The sequence below is a fragment of the Heptranchias perlo genome, chromosome 6 (genome assembly GCF_035084215.1).
Source record: "Heptranchias perlo isolate sHepPer1 chromosome 6, sHepPer1.hap1, whole genome shotgun sequence".
Classification (NCBI taxonomy): Eukaryota; Metazoa; Chordata; class Chondrichthyes; order Hexanchiformes; family Hexanchidae; genus Heptranchias; species Heptranchias perlo.
The window spans coordinates 110,069,794-110,086,203 of record NC_090330.1 but is presented as its reverse complement, the minus strand read 5'-3'; the positions used below and the strand labels follow the sequence as shown (position 1 = coordinate 110,086,203).

Genomic DNA, 16,410 nt, shown 5'->3' with positions numbered 1-16,410 from the left:
TATCTGGGTCTGACTTGGAGCTTTAGCAGGAAGAAAGAGAAATAGAGGGAAATGATCCAATATATACCCCATGGATTTTGCATAACTCTATATTTCTAGATCTTGGGGGCTGTACCTGATCGACAAGATGGAGTTAGTTTAAAACAGAGGTTGATGTCAGAATATTCTAAATAGTATTTCAGTGATCAGTTTTGCAGTTCCTTGTGTACTCACCAAAAAGATGGAGTAATTGAATGTTTCAAAAGGTAAAATACATGAAGCACGCTCCCAAGGTATTGTAGTCACTTGAAGACTCAGAGTTGAGGCTTAAGTAACTGGGCACTGGTTTGCATTAAACCTCTGGTCTGCCAATCCAGGAAAAGTTAGTGTATTTGGTGTGCATGTCTGCAGAGGTGTATGCATGTACACACTTTTTGTTGGAGGCCATTGATTAAACCGACACAATAAGGTTGCTGTGTGGAAGCATATTGGAGTATGTACACATGGGTTTTAGAGTGAATTTGGTGATTATGTTGCCCCCTCCCCTTGCATTTGATCTGTTGGTACTCTTGATTTAAGTTGGAGCCCAACTGTTCAATGCAAGCCTTCCATCAGTGAATCGGAGAGCATTTGAAAACTCCGTTCTCTGAGTAGTGCACCTCGACAGGTGGATGGGACTTTGGTTTCATGTCTCATCTGAAAGAAGGCACCTCAGACAGTGCAGCACTCCCTTGGTTCTCCACTGGCGTGTCAGCCTCAGTTATGAACTCAGAACACAAGAAATAGGAGCAGGAGTAGGCCATACGGCCCCTCGAGCCTGCTCCACCATTCATTAAGATCATGGCTGATCTTTGGCCTCAACTAGTTGGATCCAAAATTGGCTCAGTGGCAGGAAGCAAAGGGTAAAGGTTGACGGGTGTTTTTGCGACTGGCAGGCTGTTTCCAGTGAGGTTCTGCAAGGCTCAGTACTGGGTCCCTTGCTTTTTGTGGTATATATTAATGATTTGGACTTGAATGTGAGGGGGCTTGATCAAGAAGTTTGCAAATGATACAGAAATTGGCCATGTGGTTGATAGGAGGAAGAAAGCTGTAGACTGCAGGAAGATATCAATGGATTGGTTAGGCGGGTAGAAAAGTGGCAGATGGAATTCAACCCGGAGAAATGTGAGGTAATGCATTTGGGGAGGGCAAACAAGGCAAGGGAATTCACAATAAATGGAAGGATAGCGAGAGGGGTAGAGGAACAAATGGACCTTGAAGTGCATGTCCACAGATCCCCTCCCCGAAGGTAGCAAGACAGGTAGACAAGGTGGTTTAAAAAGACATACGGGATACTTTCCTTTATTAGTTGAGGCATAGAATATAAGAGCAGGGAGGTTATGCTAGAACTGTACAAAACATTAGTTAGGCCACAGCTTGAGTACTGCGTACAGTTCTGGTCACCACATTACAGGAAAGATGTGATTGTACTAGAGAGGGTGCAGAGGAGATTTAAGAGGATGTTGCCAGGGCTGGAGAATTTTAGCTATGAGAAAAGATGGGACAGGCTGGGGTTTTCTTTAGAACAAAGGAGGCTGAGGGGTGATTTAATTGAGGTGTACAAAATTATGACGGGACTAGATAGAATGGATAGGAAGGACCTATTTCCCTTAGTGGAGGGGTCAATAACGGGGGGGGGCATAGATTTAAAGTAATTGGTAGAAGGATTAGAGGGGAGCTGAGGAGAAATTTTTTCATCCAGAGGGTGGTGGGGGTCTGGAACTCACTGCCTGAAAGGGTGGTAGAGGCAGAAACCCTCAACTCATTTAGAAAGTACTTGGATGTGCACTTGAAGTGCCGTAACCTACAGGGCTACAGACCAAGTGCTGGAAAGTGGGATTAAGCTGGATAGCTCTTTTTCAGCCAGCAGGGACACAGTGGGCCAAATGGCCTCCTTCTGTGGCGTAACTTTCTATGATTCTATGAACTCCACTTTCCTGCCCGATCCCCATAACCCTTGATTCCCCTAGAGTCCTAAAAATCTATCTATCTCAGTCTTGAATATACTCAATGACTCAGCGTCCACAGCCCTCTGGGTAGAGCACTCAAGTCCTGAAATGACAACCCCACCCTGCACATTGGATCTCTCAAGACATCAACCCAGACCCCTTAGGAATGAGAGCCATGGTTGACCTCTTTGGTACTGGCTCGCTCCAGAGGTGAATGTGGCCTTGAAAGATGAGCCCATATCAGTCTACTCTGGTTTTGAGAGAGAATCCCAGGCAGATAGCATAGGAGAACAGGTACTGAAGACGTTTTGTATATCTGGCTACGCTGAGCTGTTTTAGTGTGATACTGCCAAATCCTTGTAGATGCTTCTTAACGCTGCAAGGGTACTCTACATGCAAACATGGTTACAGAATGTCACTATTTCTGTTCTACAATTCCTGTGCCAATAGGGGCTATGTGCAGTTTTCATAGAGAATTTAAATGGGACACGTAAAAATGAGTGGTCACATGACTGCACAATAGAAATCTGTAGCAGAGTCCTAAAGGGCAGCTTTTACTGATTGACTCTAAGTTTACATGCAGTGACTACAATGCCAACCCTATCCTCACTGCATACTGAAATGTTAACAGAAGGGGCCATTCAAACCCACAGGAGCACGCATGCATTACTGATCACAGACCATCTGTGGTGCAGCAGCTTCTCGTGGCATTTAACAGCATTCATTGGTGTGAGAAACGAGCAGTTCTGCTTGATCCCCGAGTACTGTACAAGTAGATTTTTTTTTGGTATTATGTTCAAGGAGAAAGGCAGGCTGGAGGGAGAAAAACTTCCTCTACAAGTGTTTCCTCTTTAAAAATTGTCTTTTAAAAAAATATGTATTTCCTCATTTTTATAGCTTATGGACTCATACAGCACAGAAGGAGGCCATTCAGCCCATCTTTGAAAGAGATGTCCAATTAGTCCCACTCCCCTGCTCTTTCCCCATAGCCCTGCAAATTTTTCCTTTTCAAATCTATATCCAATTCCCTTTTGAAAGTTATTATTGAATCTCATTCCACCACCCTTTCAGGCAGTGCATTCCAAATCATCATAACTCGCTGCGTAAAAAAAATTCTCCTTACCTCCCCTCTGGTTCTCTTGCCAATTACCTTAAATCTGTGTCCTCTGGTTGCCAACTCTCTGGAAACAGTTTCTCCCTTTCTGCTCTATCAAAAGCCTTTCATATCTGTACTCCTAAGAAGACTAACATTATTGCATCTCACTACTTTCCCCAGCTACTTCATTGCCCCGTCTACATCTGATTCATCCTCTTTAATAGGAGCTGCAGACTTTGGGCCAGCCTTGGGGCTGTTTTGGAGCTGGCTTCCTCCAACAAGGCTGCATGCAGCAGTAGTTGCCTGTAAGGAGGCTTTGCAGGGTCTAACATGCCAATTCCAATTCAAGCAATTGGGATTCACATTGTTAGTCGCCATAACATGCATCATTGGAGCAGCTGAGGAGAGGCAAAATAATGGTGTCCAGGGTCAAACTAAACTGTAAAATTTAGGATATTTTTAGTAAAGCAAAGCATACTTTTGGAAAATTATGTAGTGCTGAGGAAATACTGCAGTTTATTGTATATGAATTTTATTTGGGCATTTCTTCTGTTTTACAAAGTGATTTTTTTCAGCAATACGCTTGGAAATTTTTATATTTTTACTGATGAGCGGCCATGTATTAAAAAAAAATCTGTTTTATCTCATTTATTTGCAGCATATTTCAATGACATTGCAGTGGGTGCAGTGTGCTGTAGAGTGGATCATTCGCAAAACCAAAAGCGATTGTACATCATGACCCTGGGATGCCTGGCACCATACCGCAGGCTAGGAATAGGTAAGCTTGGTGGGAAGATTGCAAAATCAGAGTCTCCTCCGATGTGTTTGTAATTCTTAAAATTATTAACTAGGTTGCATAGACTGGGCTTGTATTCCCCTGAGTCTAGAAGATTATGGGCTGATCCAGTCGAGGTGTTTGAGATGATTAAAGGATTTGATAGGGTAGATGGAGAGAAACTATTTCCTCTGGTGGGGGGAGTCCAGAACAAGGGGGCAGAACCTTAAAATTAGAACTGGGCCGTTCAGGGGTGATGTCAGGAAACACTTCTTCACACAAAGGGGAGTGGAAATCTGGAATTCTCTCATCCCCAACCCCCCCTTGCCAAAAAGCTGTTGAGGCTGGGGGTCAATTGAATAATTAAAAACTGAGATTGATGGATTTTTGTTAGGTAAGGTTATTAAAGATTATAGAACCAAGGTGGGTCGATGGAGTTAAAATACAGATCAGCCATGATCTAATTGGATGGCAGAACAGGCTCGAGGGGCTTGAATGGCTTACTCCTGCTCCTACAAATTCTCCTGACTTTTACTGGAGACAATATTTCCACAACTGTACTTGAAAGTCCCTGTTAGTACAGAGAGTTATGGTTCTGCTACCATGTAAAAGAGTAGAAATGCTAATCAAAAATTCTGTATTTGATTACTATAGTGTAACAAACTAGAGCTAATTTATATGGTGTTTTATGCTGTAGCACGAGGCGCATGTATGTTTGAAAAATTCAAATGGTGGTAGATATAGTCACTGTTTAAAATCTCATTAACACTTAAGAGGTGGAGATGTGTTCCATCCCTGTTGCTGACCTCCAGGTGAAATGCAGTCTGGATTGGAGCTGTTTTGGAACTATGTGCTACTTTTGGATTTGAACTGCACTGTACCAAACAATGTTTAAAAATATAATTAACGCGAGTAAAATGCCCAGGGCATCGCCCCACAGTCAGTTAATAAATATAAGGACTTCTACATACAAGATTGTGATGGAGTTGGGAGAGAGACTTGAAAAATTCGCTCCACCTAATGGCCAAGCCTGCAATTGCATGTTACAAGCAACTGTTTACATTGAGGATTTCAACTCTCAATGTTTACATATGCAGTTTCAATATTAAATATTGACATAAGCATGTCCAAATTGTGACAATAGGATAAATGCTTATACACAAAATTATTAATATAGATTGATACTGTTCTAGTATGACTCTGGATTGCATAGATGCATTTATGGGGAAGCTAGATAAACACATGAGGGAAAAAGGAATAGAAGGATATGCTGATGGGGGGAGATGAAGTAGGGAGGGAGAAGGCTCGTGTGGAGCATAAACACCGACATGGACCTGTTGGGCTGAATGGCCTGTTTCTGTGCTGTACATTCTGTGTAATTCTATGTGATTGCTGGGTTGGTGTCTAATTATGGCAAAGTGCTGACAAACAGCCCATAGAAGAAATGTCAAAATAAACAGCTGTAATTGAAAATCTTTCCAACACTTATCTTGATTTGGATGAAGTTATGATGTTGTTGAACGAGTGTTCGTATTGGAGCAGAAAGCTGAATGGTTCCTAAAGAGAGAAAGCACAAACAACTCATCAATGTTCAGCATTGACTTCACAAAAGCATTTGACTGACTGGCATAAAGGTCTTTTTAATACTCTTCGGGCACTATTTTGTCCCTGTGAAGTTTATCCATGTCGTCCAGGACATCGATGATCAAATTAAAGGTGAAGTGAGGATGATTGGTGAATAGATTAGTGCAAACAGTTGGTGTGAAAAGGGGCTGCCTCCTATCATTAAGTGAAATTTAATATGGATAAATGTAATGATTGCATGGTGGGTGAACGTTGAGTGATAATAGTTGTGTAGAATAAGCATCTGGAGAATTAGAAAGGAACTTGGGAATAACAATAGGCATAACACTTTCAATTTCGATGTTGCGGAGAAGCACATAGAAAGCTAATAGAATGTTGGGGTACGTAGGACAGAAAAGTAGGAGTCTGCAGAGATTATGCTAAAGATTTTTAAAATATATTCAGATCATACCTGGAGTACTGGGTACAGTTTTGGTCATCGTGCCTCAAAAAGGGACATAACTGTAGAGAAGTGCAACAAGCTATGCGTAATTGGGATAAGTTATCAGGAAAGGTTAGAGAAGATGAACTCTCTGTCTAGGGAAGTGGTAGTTTAGAGGGGAGCCTCGTAAAGGTATGTAATGGATTCAAAGGTGAACACAGTAATACTTCAAGGTAAATCAAGTCAGTCGGACTAGTGGACATCACGATTAGTGAGAAATAAATATGAAGCAGATACTAGAATTGGATAAATACTTGAAGGGGTGAAAATTGCAGGGCTATGGGGAAAGTGCAGGGGAGTGGGACCAATTGGATAGCTCTTTCAAAGAGCTGGTGACGATCCGGATTCTTTCCCCTCATTCTGGTTCAGTAAAATCTGAAGTCGAATACATTTTAAAGTTCATCACAACTTTAATAGCAGGGTTCTTAGTCTGCAGCATTGATTTGGACTCCTGATAGAGTCCCTCTATGCTGGCAGAGCAAGAACAAAAACATACAGAAATCCACACGTTTTTATACAAATCAATAGGGTTGGAACATACTTAACGAGGGTCAACACCAATCATAAGCCGGGCACAGGTTGCCATGCGAGGTTACATTATTTCCGGCCAATCATAAATCGTCCATGTGCTGATCATGCTGCTGTTAGACATCAAAGGGGATACCTCCTCACCTTCCAACTTGGAATGTTCTTCCCTGTTCCTTCTGTTCCTTATCTCCCAACCTGGAATGTCTTTCAACTTTGGCTAAGCTCGTTACCTATATTGATCTGCCATAAACATGGAGACATTCAGACCAGTCCTTGAATCACATCAAAGACTCTACATTGATAAGACCATGCAAACCTGCTGACTACGCAAACATATGGCCCAGCAGGAGGCCAGGCCACCTGTACCAATCTCAGTTACTAACTAATTAACCCTTTCTAACCATTTTGCATTCTGCTTCTTTGCCACGTATGCATCTTAATATTTTACCGAAAACTGACCACGTAGGGATTCTCACTGGCACAGGCACGATGGGCCGAATGGTCGTCTTCTGTGCTGTAAGATTCTAGGATTCCATGGAAAATAATCTTTATCCATGAGGTGATAAATGCATGGAGTAATCCGGCAGTTATGGGGTAGAGTCAAAGATATTAGGGTGGGAAGCATTCAAAATACAGTTGGATACTAGGTTGGGTAGCAGTCGAGTGATGAGCTTCAGTGGGATCAAAGACCTGTTCTCATCTTTGGCTTTTTCTTGTCTAATTTTGTTTTATCCAGTTTGTTCCTAGAACATTATTACAAGCAACACAGCATCAAATGTATGTTCTTACTAACAGATATCTCAGCTGATGACCAAGTTCATAATAGTCAGCTCAAGTTTGCTGGACTTGAATGAACCAGAAGCACTTTTTGAGGATGTCAGTGACGTCTTTCCTGCGGGGAGTTGTGTTGAAACTCCCACAGTTGTGCAGAACTTCGGATAGAACTTAGAGTGCCTCATTTCCCCATCCGATTCAAAACCTTATTAAATGTTTTTATTTAATATATTGCCTCAATTGATTTGGTCAGTACAGCGTTGGCTGATCTTACTGCACACCCACTCCTTGAGCCCAAATACTTACAGCCATGCTTTAAGGTGTACCGGGAACACTCTGGATGAGAATGGCTGCGTCCTAAGTGCACTAGGTAAACTTTATTGACTAGCAAATAGGGAACCTGGCATGCTTCATAGAGTCTTCTACAGTGGTATGTGGCTGTATATTGCAGGTTTCGCTGAATACTTCTGGGCTAAGCTTTGATCATAGGGAAAAAACAGTCTTTGGAAATCAAACTGAGGAAGTGATGAAATTCTTTGAAACTCTGACAAAACCTTAAAGCCATCCTGGGTAATGGTCCTCAAAGGAGGTTAGCCCCCAAAAAGTAATTGTTGCCCTCTTTTTGGGGCCAAAGAGACAGCCTAACGGTCAAATGTTCACATCACCCCACCCCCCAAAATTATTGGCCTAGTAGACATGCAGGCACATGGCTTCTCGATGTCTAATTCGTGGGTGAGGGAAAAATCATTTGGGAAGGTCATTCCCTCCTTCAATCCCTGATATGCCACACCTTATGGTCTATCCTTAACTAGACAGTTGGCTCTTATTGGCCCTCAGGCTTACCCGGGATCTCGGTCCAGCATGGCCTGGCCTGTCCTGTCCTGTCCTGGGGAACCTAGGATTTGCTGTCAGTTGAGAAACTGACTATTGAACAATCAACAGTAAGGGTTCTAGACTGGATTAACAGAACATTCAGTCAGTTAAGGGATTTTCCCCAAATTAACTAGACAGAAAAGTTAGTAAGCAGGATGACGTGTCACCATTGGGAAATCTTCAAATATGAGATGGATAGAGTACAAAATAGATATATTCCTACAAGGTGAAAAGGGAGGGCACCCAAGGGTGGAGGTCCATGGATAAATGGAAAGATTGGCCTGGATTTTCCACTTGTGCAATCTCCAAGCTCACATTTTTCCTAATTTATTTTAATGACCGGCAAATTGTGAGCTGGTGAGCCTAGTACAGAAAACCCTGGCCATTGAAACTGGATTGAGACCGAAAAGGGCGGCACCTAATAAAACTAGGGCCAACAGTACTATCGAAAATCATGAGGAATTTAGAAAGTGTAGTGCGGTGAAAAGAGAAATCAAAAGGAAATGCGAAAAATGGCTAGCAGACAAGACAAAAGGAAATAGTAAGGACTTTTATAGGCATATTAAAAGCAAAATACTAGTGAGTGGGCAGGACCACCCAGCAGTGAAGGACAGAGCCTTGTTATGGGGGTAAAGGTATGGTGGGATATTAAATAGATTGGGTCAGTGTTTACAAATGGTGATCGTGAGGATGTAGGTTATGAGAAGAAGTTGTGGAGGCAATAACAACTTGCATTTATATAGCGCCTTTAACATAGTAAAATGCCTTAAGGCGCTTCCCAGGAGCGATTATCAAACAAAATTTGACACCGAGCCATATAAGGAGATATTAGGACAGGTGGTCAAAGAGGTAGGTTTTAAGGAGTGTTTTAAAGGAGGAGAGAAAAGCAGGGAGGTTTAGGGAGGGAATTCCAGAGCTTAGGGCCTAGGCAGCTGAAGGAATGGCCACCAAAGGTGGAGCGATGAAAATTGGGGATACGCAAGAGGCCAGAATTGGAGAAGCGCAGAGATCTCGGTGGGTTGTAGGGCAGGAGGGAGTTAGGGAGGGGTGACGCAATGGAGGGATTTGAACATGAGGATGAGAATTTGACAATTGAGGCGTTGCCAGACTATGAGCCAATGTAGACGACTGCAGAAAAGGATTTTTTTCCAGAAAAATGAGCAGAACTGGATGTAGGTTTTAGAGCAGATGGCAGAAGCGCTGACCACAATTTTTCACTATTCTCTAGATTTACAAATTGTGCCAGGGGATTGGAGGGCAGCCAGTGTAAACAACTCTGTTAAAGAAAGGAGAGGAGGATAAACCAGGTAATTCCAGACTAACTGCTCTAACTCTAGTTGTCGGCAAACTCTTTAAATGCATAATTTGAAATCAGATTTGAGCATTTAGAGATGCATGAGGTAATCAAGGGGTAGCCAGCACAGTTTGTTAAAGACAAGTCTTGTTTCACAAGTTGAGACGTTTTTGAAGTGACTGCTGATTAAGGGGATGTGGTAGGTGTAGCGTGTATGGATTTTGCAGAAGGCATTTGATATGGTGTCACACAGGAGGCTTGCTACAGAAATTCATGTATATAGCACATGGGGAAATATCGCAGCATGGATAGAAAGCTGGTTGATGGGTAGGAAACAGGGTTATAGGTAGTGCCATGTGGCCAATAGCTGTCAATTACAGATTGTACTAATGCATGTGAGCACAGAAACTCTTGTATCTTGTTTAACTATTTGTAGGATTTCAGGACCAAGCTGTGCCCTCTTTTCCACCAGGTGTCAAGTTCTCTATCATTTTTGTAATACCCATATGGCGTTTGCTTTTCCTCTTGTCCTGTCCTTGATTTTACTCCCTCAGGGCTTGCTCTCTGCTAATTTTAGGAAGAGCCTGCATTTATATTCACGACCTCAGGACGCGCTGAATATATTTAAGAAAATGCTAGATAGATTTCTAGACACAAAAGGCATCAAGGGGTATGGGGAGACAGCGGGAATATGGTATTGAGTTAGAGGATCAGCCATGATCATATTGAATGGCGGAGCAGGCTCGAAGGGCCGAATGGCCTACTCCTGCTCCTATTTTCTATGTTTCATAGTCAATGAAGTACATTTTAAGTCTAATCACTTTTGTAATGTGGGCAAACAGTGCAGCCAACTTGCACACAGCAAGGTCCCACTGCCAGTGAGTTAAAGGACCAGATCATCTGTTTTTAGTGATGTTGGTTGAGGGATGAATATTGACCCAGAACATCAGGGAGAACTCCACTGCTCTTCTTTGAAATAGTGCCGTGGGATCTTTTACGTTGACCTGAGGGGGCAGACGGGGCCTCTGTTTCACGTGTCATCTGAAAGACAGTGCAGCACTCCCTCAATACAGCACTGGAAGTGTCAGCCTGGATTCTGTGCTCAGGCCTCTGGAGTGGGACCTGAATCCACAACCTTCTGACTCAGAGGCGAGAGTGCTACCCACTGAACTGCGGCTGACACCTCTGCAATAACTGTAATAAAAATAAAATTGTCACCCTGTTAGATGTGTGACGTTGCAATAACCTAAGATGGAATCCATGTTATTTTTATGGGTGCTCAGACAATTTGCCTGTGCCAGAGCCCCAGAGAGCTTGGGTCAAGAATTAGTCGAGTTAAAGGTTATGTATGAAAGGGGGTAATCAGCCTCCCAGACACAAAAAACTTCGACAACTGTAAATTGACCGTTTGTTCCTGCGGATCTCCATTTTAAATTGTGATGCTGGATTAGCGTTACTGTTGTGGGACAAAACACCATTGTTGTTTTGATGCAAGATGTAATAGGCCATGACTGCCAATACCAACTTCAGGCAACTGGAACCTCAAAAGAAATACACTCATTTTCCTCCGTTTCTATTCTTTGTGCTTTAGTATCGTACCTCCAAAGATATAATTTAATGAATGTAAGGAATCTTACAACACCAGGTTTTCAAATAAAACTGTTGGACTATAACCTGGTGTTGTAAGATTCCTTACATTTGTCCACCCCAGTCCATCGCCGGCATCTCCACATCATAATTTAATGAAGTCAATATAAAAGCCTAACTTGAAAGCCAGGACATAGACTTGAAGTAGTCAAAAGTAAATGTTTTTATGGTACGGTCCCCATCGCTTGTAGCGAGCGCGTTTGTGCGAATGCGATTTGCCCGCCATATGCGATGGCCGGAATAACAGGGTATGCTTTCTCTGAGTTTTTTTCCTCCCCCCCCCCCCCCCCCCACCCCTAGCACTATTCTTCCCCGATTCTCCCCTTACCTGTTGCTCTGGAGGAATTGAAACTTGCCTGCATGCTGACAGCAGGAGTTTTCCTGGAGTAGCGGAATCAGGTAGCATAAGAGGAAAATTGGAGAGCTCCATTGATTTTTAATCCGCAAATGCAGATACTGCATCTGAAACGTGGGCAGCTGCAACGCCTCGGTGGCTGTGCACCTCTGAAATCTGTACTAACATTTATTAAGTTATTGATCAGGAATTGTATTAATCTATGAAGCCTAGCAATTGCCTTTATTGTAAAGCATTTTGCTGGTGGTAATTATGCGATATTATTTGTGCAATAGCCTCTTAATTTGAAGACAGTTTGTCTTATCGAACAAGATCTTGATTCTTGCGTTCAGTGCAACTTAACGAGATGCAAACTAGTGAGTAAGCACAGCTGCTTCTGACAAAATAAACGGAGCACTTAAGACGCTATAACCGGCAACTTTGAAATTGACATTATTGCAAATGGATAATGGTTATTGCTTTTTGGCCGATAAAAGCCTCTGCCCGTTTTAAATGTGGATGTTTTAAGTGGTGGGGTCTGTACTTAAACACACACCATAGGTGTGATAATTTATAGGTATCACAGCTGTTGCAAAATTCAGAGAGCTTTCATGACCACTATCTGTTCCCTGGGGTATAACGTGACACAAGAATTTCCAGTGTGTTGTGGCAGTTCAGCATGCCCTACACTGAAGAAGTGCAAGCAACATGATGGGTTATTGTGACGTATGGACTATTTTCAGAGTAAGTGGTGTGCACTTGACTCCCAGCATTGAGTGATTTCTTCTTTTCCTTTTTTTTAGGAACTAAAATGCTGAATCATGTGTTAAACATCTGTGAAAAGGATGGAACTTTTGACAATATTTATCTGTGAGTATGCACTGCTTTCTTTAAACCAGTTCCCTCCCAGCGCATAATTTTTTTGTTAAACGTGGATTTGGAGGATGTTGTTGCATAAGGCCGTACAAGGACGCTGTTTGTTTAGCAAACACCATTTCTGTACATTCAGAATATATATCTCCGCAACTTCTGACCGCACAGTCTGAATGCGAGTTTAAGAATAGCAACTGGCAGAGGGGGGGGGGTACTCCCTGCATCCACCCACACTATTTCCTTCTGGGGTTTGAGAGTAAAGGCTTTTTGACGCACTACAGTGTTTGTGCCTTTTGTTGATGTGAGAAATTCAGAAGTAGTTTTATGCTCCGACCTGCTTTTAAAATTTGGGATGTATTGCAGGAAAATCTTGGCTTTGGGAGATTGTTTATGGTGAAGATGTGGCCTGTGCTTGAGGGCCTATCATTGTGGTTGCTTTGTGCTCTGACTGAGCCCTTTAACTCGCACCCAGTCTAAAAACTCGCACCGTAGCAAACCACCTAAGCAGCAGCGAGTGGGCTCTTGATCAGGAAGTGGCAGGTGTGGTATTCGAGACAATTGTTACAGTCGGAGTTTCCGGCTCCATAAACACAACCACAGACTGTTCCTTAATATTTGAACCTCTGGGCTTCCAGCCACACTGCAGCTCGGAGGAGGCATTTAAATGTGCTCCTGGCCAGTGTGGATAGCACCTGGCTTTAACCTTCTCCTGGCTTTAACCTTCTCCTGGCCAGTGTGGATAGCTCCTGGCTTTAACCTGCTCCTGGCCAGTGTGGTAGCTCCTGGCTTTACCCTGCTCTGAAGCAACTTGCAATGAAGAAAATTGTTACCCTTTTCCAGTTCTTTTTTCTTCTCCTGATCCAAACTAGACATCAACAAGTGACCTCAGACCATCTCGTGGCTGAACAGCTCTTCAGCAGTCTAGCAGTGCATTCACACTCCGTGAGTTTAATATTGGTTTAAAATTGAAACCACTTTACACAAATGCTAAACTTGATGGGTAAATCGAATGTTAACTGAGTCCAAATTTAAGCGAGATTCCTTTCTCCAGGTAGTCTTGCTCCGCATCATTTTGGTATTGGGTCAAGCCCTGATTCCAGATTCAATCTCCATTTACATTAAAACGGAACCACGTCACCCCAGTGCGGCAGCTGTACTGTCAACGTGCCCTAAAGTAACTTATTATTTATCAAACGTAAATTGTCGCCTTTTTTATTCCCCCTCCGTCCTTAGAAGCTTCCGCTTATTGGGCTGGTTTCAGTCCACGCTGCTTTTGGCTATAAAACCTGTTGTAATGTTGCTACTGTTGAATTAACTTCATTTATTTAAAAAAAACTTTATTTGCACATTTGGTAGTTTGTGAGCTGGCACCAGAAAAATGACCATGATAGTTGTCAGATTGTTGTAAAAACCCAAATGGTTCGCTCATGGCCTTCAAGGAATGGATCCTGCCACCTCTACCTAGTCTGGCCCACACTCCAGTTCCACACTGCGTGGTTGACTCTTAATGCCCTTTCGAAGTGGCCTAGCAGGCACCTAGTTGTAAAAACTGTTGCTGGAAGAAGGTTCATCAACGTCTTCTCGGGCAACGTTGCCTGCATCCCGAGAACAAATTTTTAAAAAATTGTTTCCATGTTATTAAAGAAAGAACTTGCATTCATATAGCACCTTTCGTGACCTCAGGACGTCCCAAAGCGCTTTACAGCCAATGAAGCACTTTTTGAAGTGTAGTCACTGTTGTAATGTAGGGAACACAGCAGCCAATTTGCGCACAGCAAGATCCCACAAACAGCAATGAGATAAATCTGATTTAGTGATTTTGGTTGAGGGATAAATATTAGCCAGGACGCCAGGGAGAACTCCCCTGCCCTCCTTCGAAATAGCGCCATGGGATCTTTTACATCCACCTGAGGGGGTTTAAGGACTCATCCAAAAGACAGTGCAGCAATCCCTCCATACTGGCGCTGGGAGTGTCAGCCTGGATTTTTGTGCTCAAGTCTCTGGAGTGGGACTTGAACCCACAGCCTTCTGACTCAGTGGCGAGAATGTTACCCGCTGAGCCAAGGCTGACACCTATGCTATAGAGATAAAGTTGTGCTGTAGAGATAAAGATTCATCTTCCTTTCAGAAGTGATGCTGATTTTCTAAAGGTGCTACATGCATTGATGTTGTGTTTACCATTCCAGGCACGTTCAAATCAGCAATGAATCAGCTATTGAATTCTACAGAAAATTTGGCTTTGGAATAATAGAAACTAAAAAGAACTACTACAAGAGGATAGAGCCAGCTGATGCACATGTCTTGCAGAAAACCCTCAAATACATTTCTCCATGCCAGAGTGTGGAAAATCAGAAGTGAAATTGTGGCTGATCTTGCACGTTTGTTGCCAAAAAAAAAAGTCTGTACAGAGCGTTATGGAGTGAGTGTCGAGAGGAGCCGATTCTTCACAACGCGTTGTGACAATATTCTTACCACGTTAACCTGAAACCACTCAAAATTATTCCCACATAAAGCATTCTGTATCTTCACCAGTTAGAATTAATGTATTCGAAACGAGCAACCCATCTGCCAGAACTGTAATCAAAGCATGGGGTTTGGGCATGTTTTTATTACTTTACCAGGTTCTATATGGTTAATTTTTTGTTTTCCAATTCAAACGTGCAAACAAGTGATCTGATTTTGTATTTAAAAAAAAATCCAGACCTATTCATGCATAGTTCATTCTTCCATAAAAGTTGAATTAGTACTTTCAAGAACTAATTGTCCTACGAACTTATTTGTGCCTCTATTGGAGTTATATCTCCCACTTTTCATTTCATGGAATAAATATTTCAATTTTAAAGATGCTACTGGATAGTCTGGTGTGCTCACTGGCTCGTCTTGTTAGCAGGAACCATGCCCTGTCCTTGTTCTCTGGGTCTCTCCGTGTCCCCACACATTCTTCTGATTCCTGAGTACACCAATGTCGAGAGCATCCGTGTCTGTTACACAACCCGAGCCTGTGCTACACAAGGATTGGATTAAACGGAACATTAGAATGTTGTAGCTGGGACACAAAGGGTCAAGTATTGGGGGTCGAGGTGATGAAATTAATGGATAAATAATTGAAACTTGGATTTATTTAGCAAACAGGACACACAAAGGGGGAAAACGGTAAAAGGAACAAGAAATGAAATATTCACAGTAAGAAGCCCAGACAAGCTTCACAGAATTATTTCTAACTTCAAGGACCCTATGGCAGGGGAGGGGGGGGAAAGAGAGTGGGGCAGGTGCAGAGAAATGAGATTTTTAAAAAGATGTCAATGCACATTGGAGGGTCTAACGACAAATTTGTATGAACAGATTATAACCTGGTTCATTCAGCAATTTGCAGGATAATGAAAGCAAAAAAAATGCAAGAAATGACAACAATGGAGTGACACATTTTATATTGCTGTGTGGTGGTTAGTTTCAAGGCTAACTCAGTCGAGGGATTCAGATGGCTTATTAAAAGCATCATTCATTTCTGTTTCTAATCCTTGGTGTAACATGGAGGTAAGGTTACAGGCTTTTATTGTGTTGTATGTTTTATATACTGGGTGTGGAGCTGTAAGATGAAGTTTGCCTTTTGTTAACCTGCTATGTTTTGACTTTCTGGCGAGCTGGAACATGGGGCTGCGATATCCACTGTTCTTGTGGCATAACTGAACAATGTGGCAATTGCACACGTACACACAGGAGGGCCGTCAGAAGCAGCAAAGTCTATTGGACCCAACAAGCTTGTCGTCTTTCATAACTCGATCCACTACCCGCCCATATCCCGCAATCTCTTTCCTCTGCAAAAGTGCATCTAGTTGCCTCTTGATCCCATTTATACTGCCTGTTTCCATAGTGTGGGTAACTTGTACCTCTTCTAAAAGTTTAAAGTTCTGTTGGACATTCTTCTTATTTTCATAGAATCATACAGCACAGAAGGAGGCCATTCGGCCCATCGTGCCTGTGCTGGCTCTTGGAAGGAGCTATCCAATTAGTCCCACTCCCCTGCTCTTTCCCCATTGCCCTTCAAATTTTTCTGTTTCAAGTTTATATCCAAATCCCTTTTGAAAGTTACTTAGTGAATCTGCTGCCACCGCCCTTTCTGGCATTCTAGATTCTAACGACTCTTAACCATACCTTCTTAACATTTAACTTATGTCCCCTGGTAT

The 16,410-nt window shown here is 42.5% G+C and overlaps 1 protein-coding gene across 3 annotated transcripts in view; it reads left to right on the top strand.

The window, feature by feature from the left end:
- naa50 (N-alpha-acetyltransferase 50, NatE catalytic subunit) overlaps positions 1-15,075 on the top strand; it is a 28,886-nt gene extending 13,811 nt beyond the window's left edge. For 2 of the 3 annotated variants that reach the window (XM_067986623.1, XM_067986622.1), the window contains exons 3-5: positions 3,722-3,841; positions 12,157-12,223; positions 14,413-15,075. In XM_067986623.1, the coding sequence (XP_067842724.1) occupies positions 3,722-3,841; positions 12,157-12,223; positions 14,413-14,584 (359 nt within the window). In that variant the 3' untranslated portion in view covers positions 14,585-15,075. Of the gene's footprint in view, positions 1-3,721; positions 3,842-12,156; positions 12,224-13,095; positions 13,169-14,412 lie in introns of all 3 variants that reach the window. The other variant, XM_067986624.1, reaches the window with a different exon arrangement.
- Positions 15,076-16,410: the final 1,335 nt, after the last annotated feature.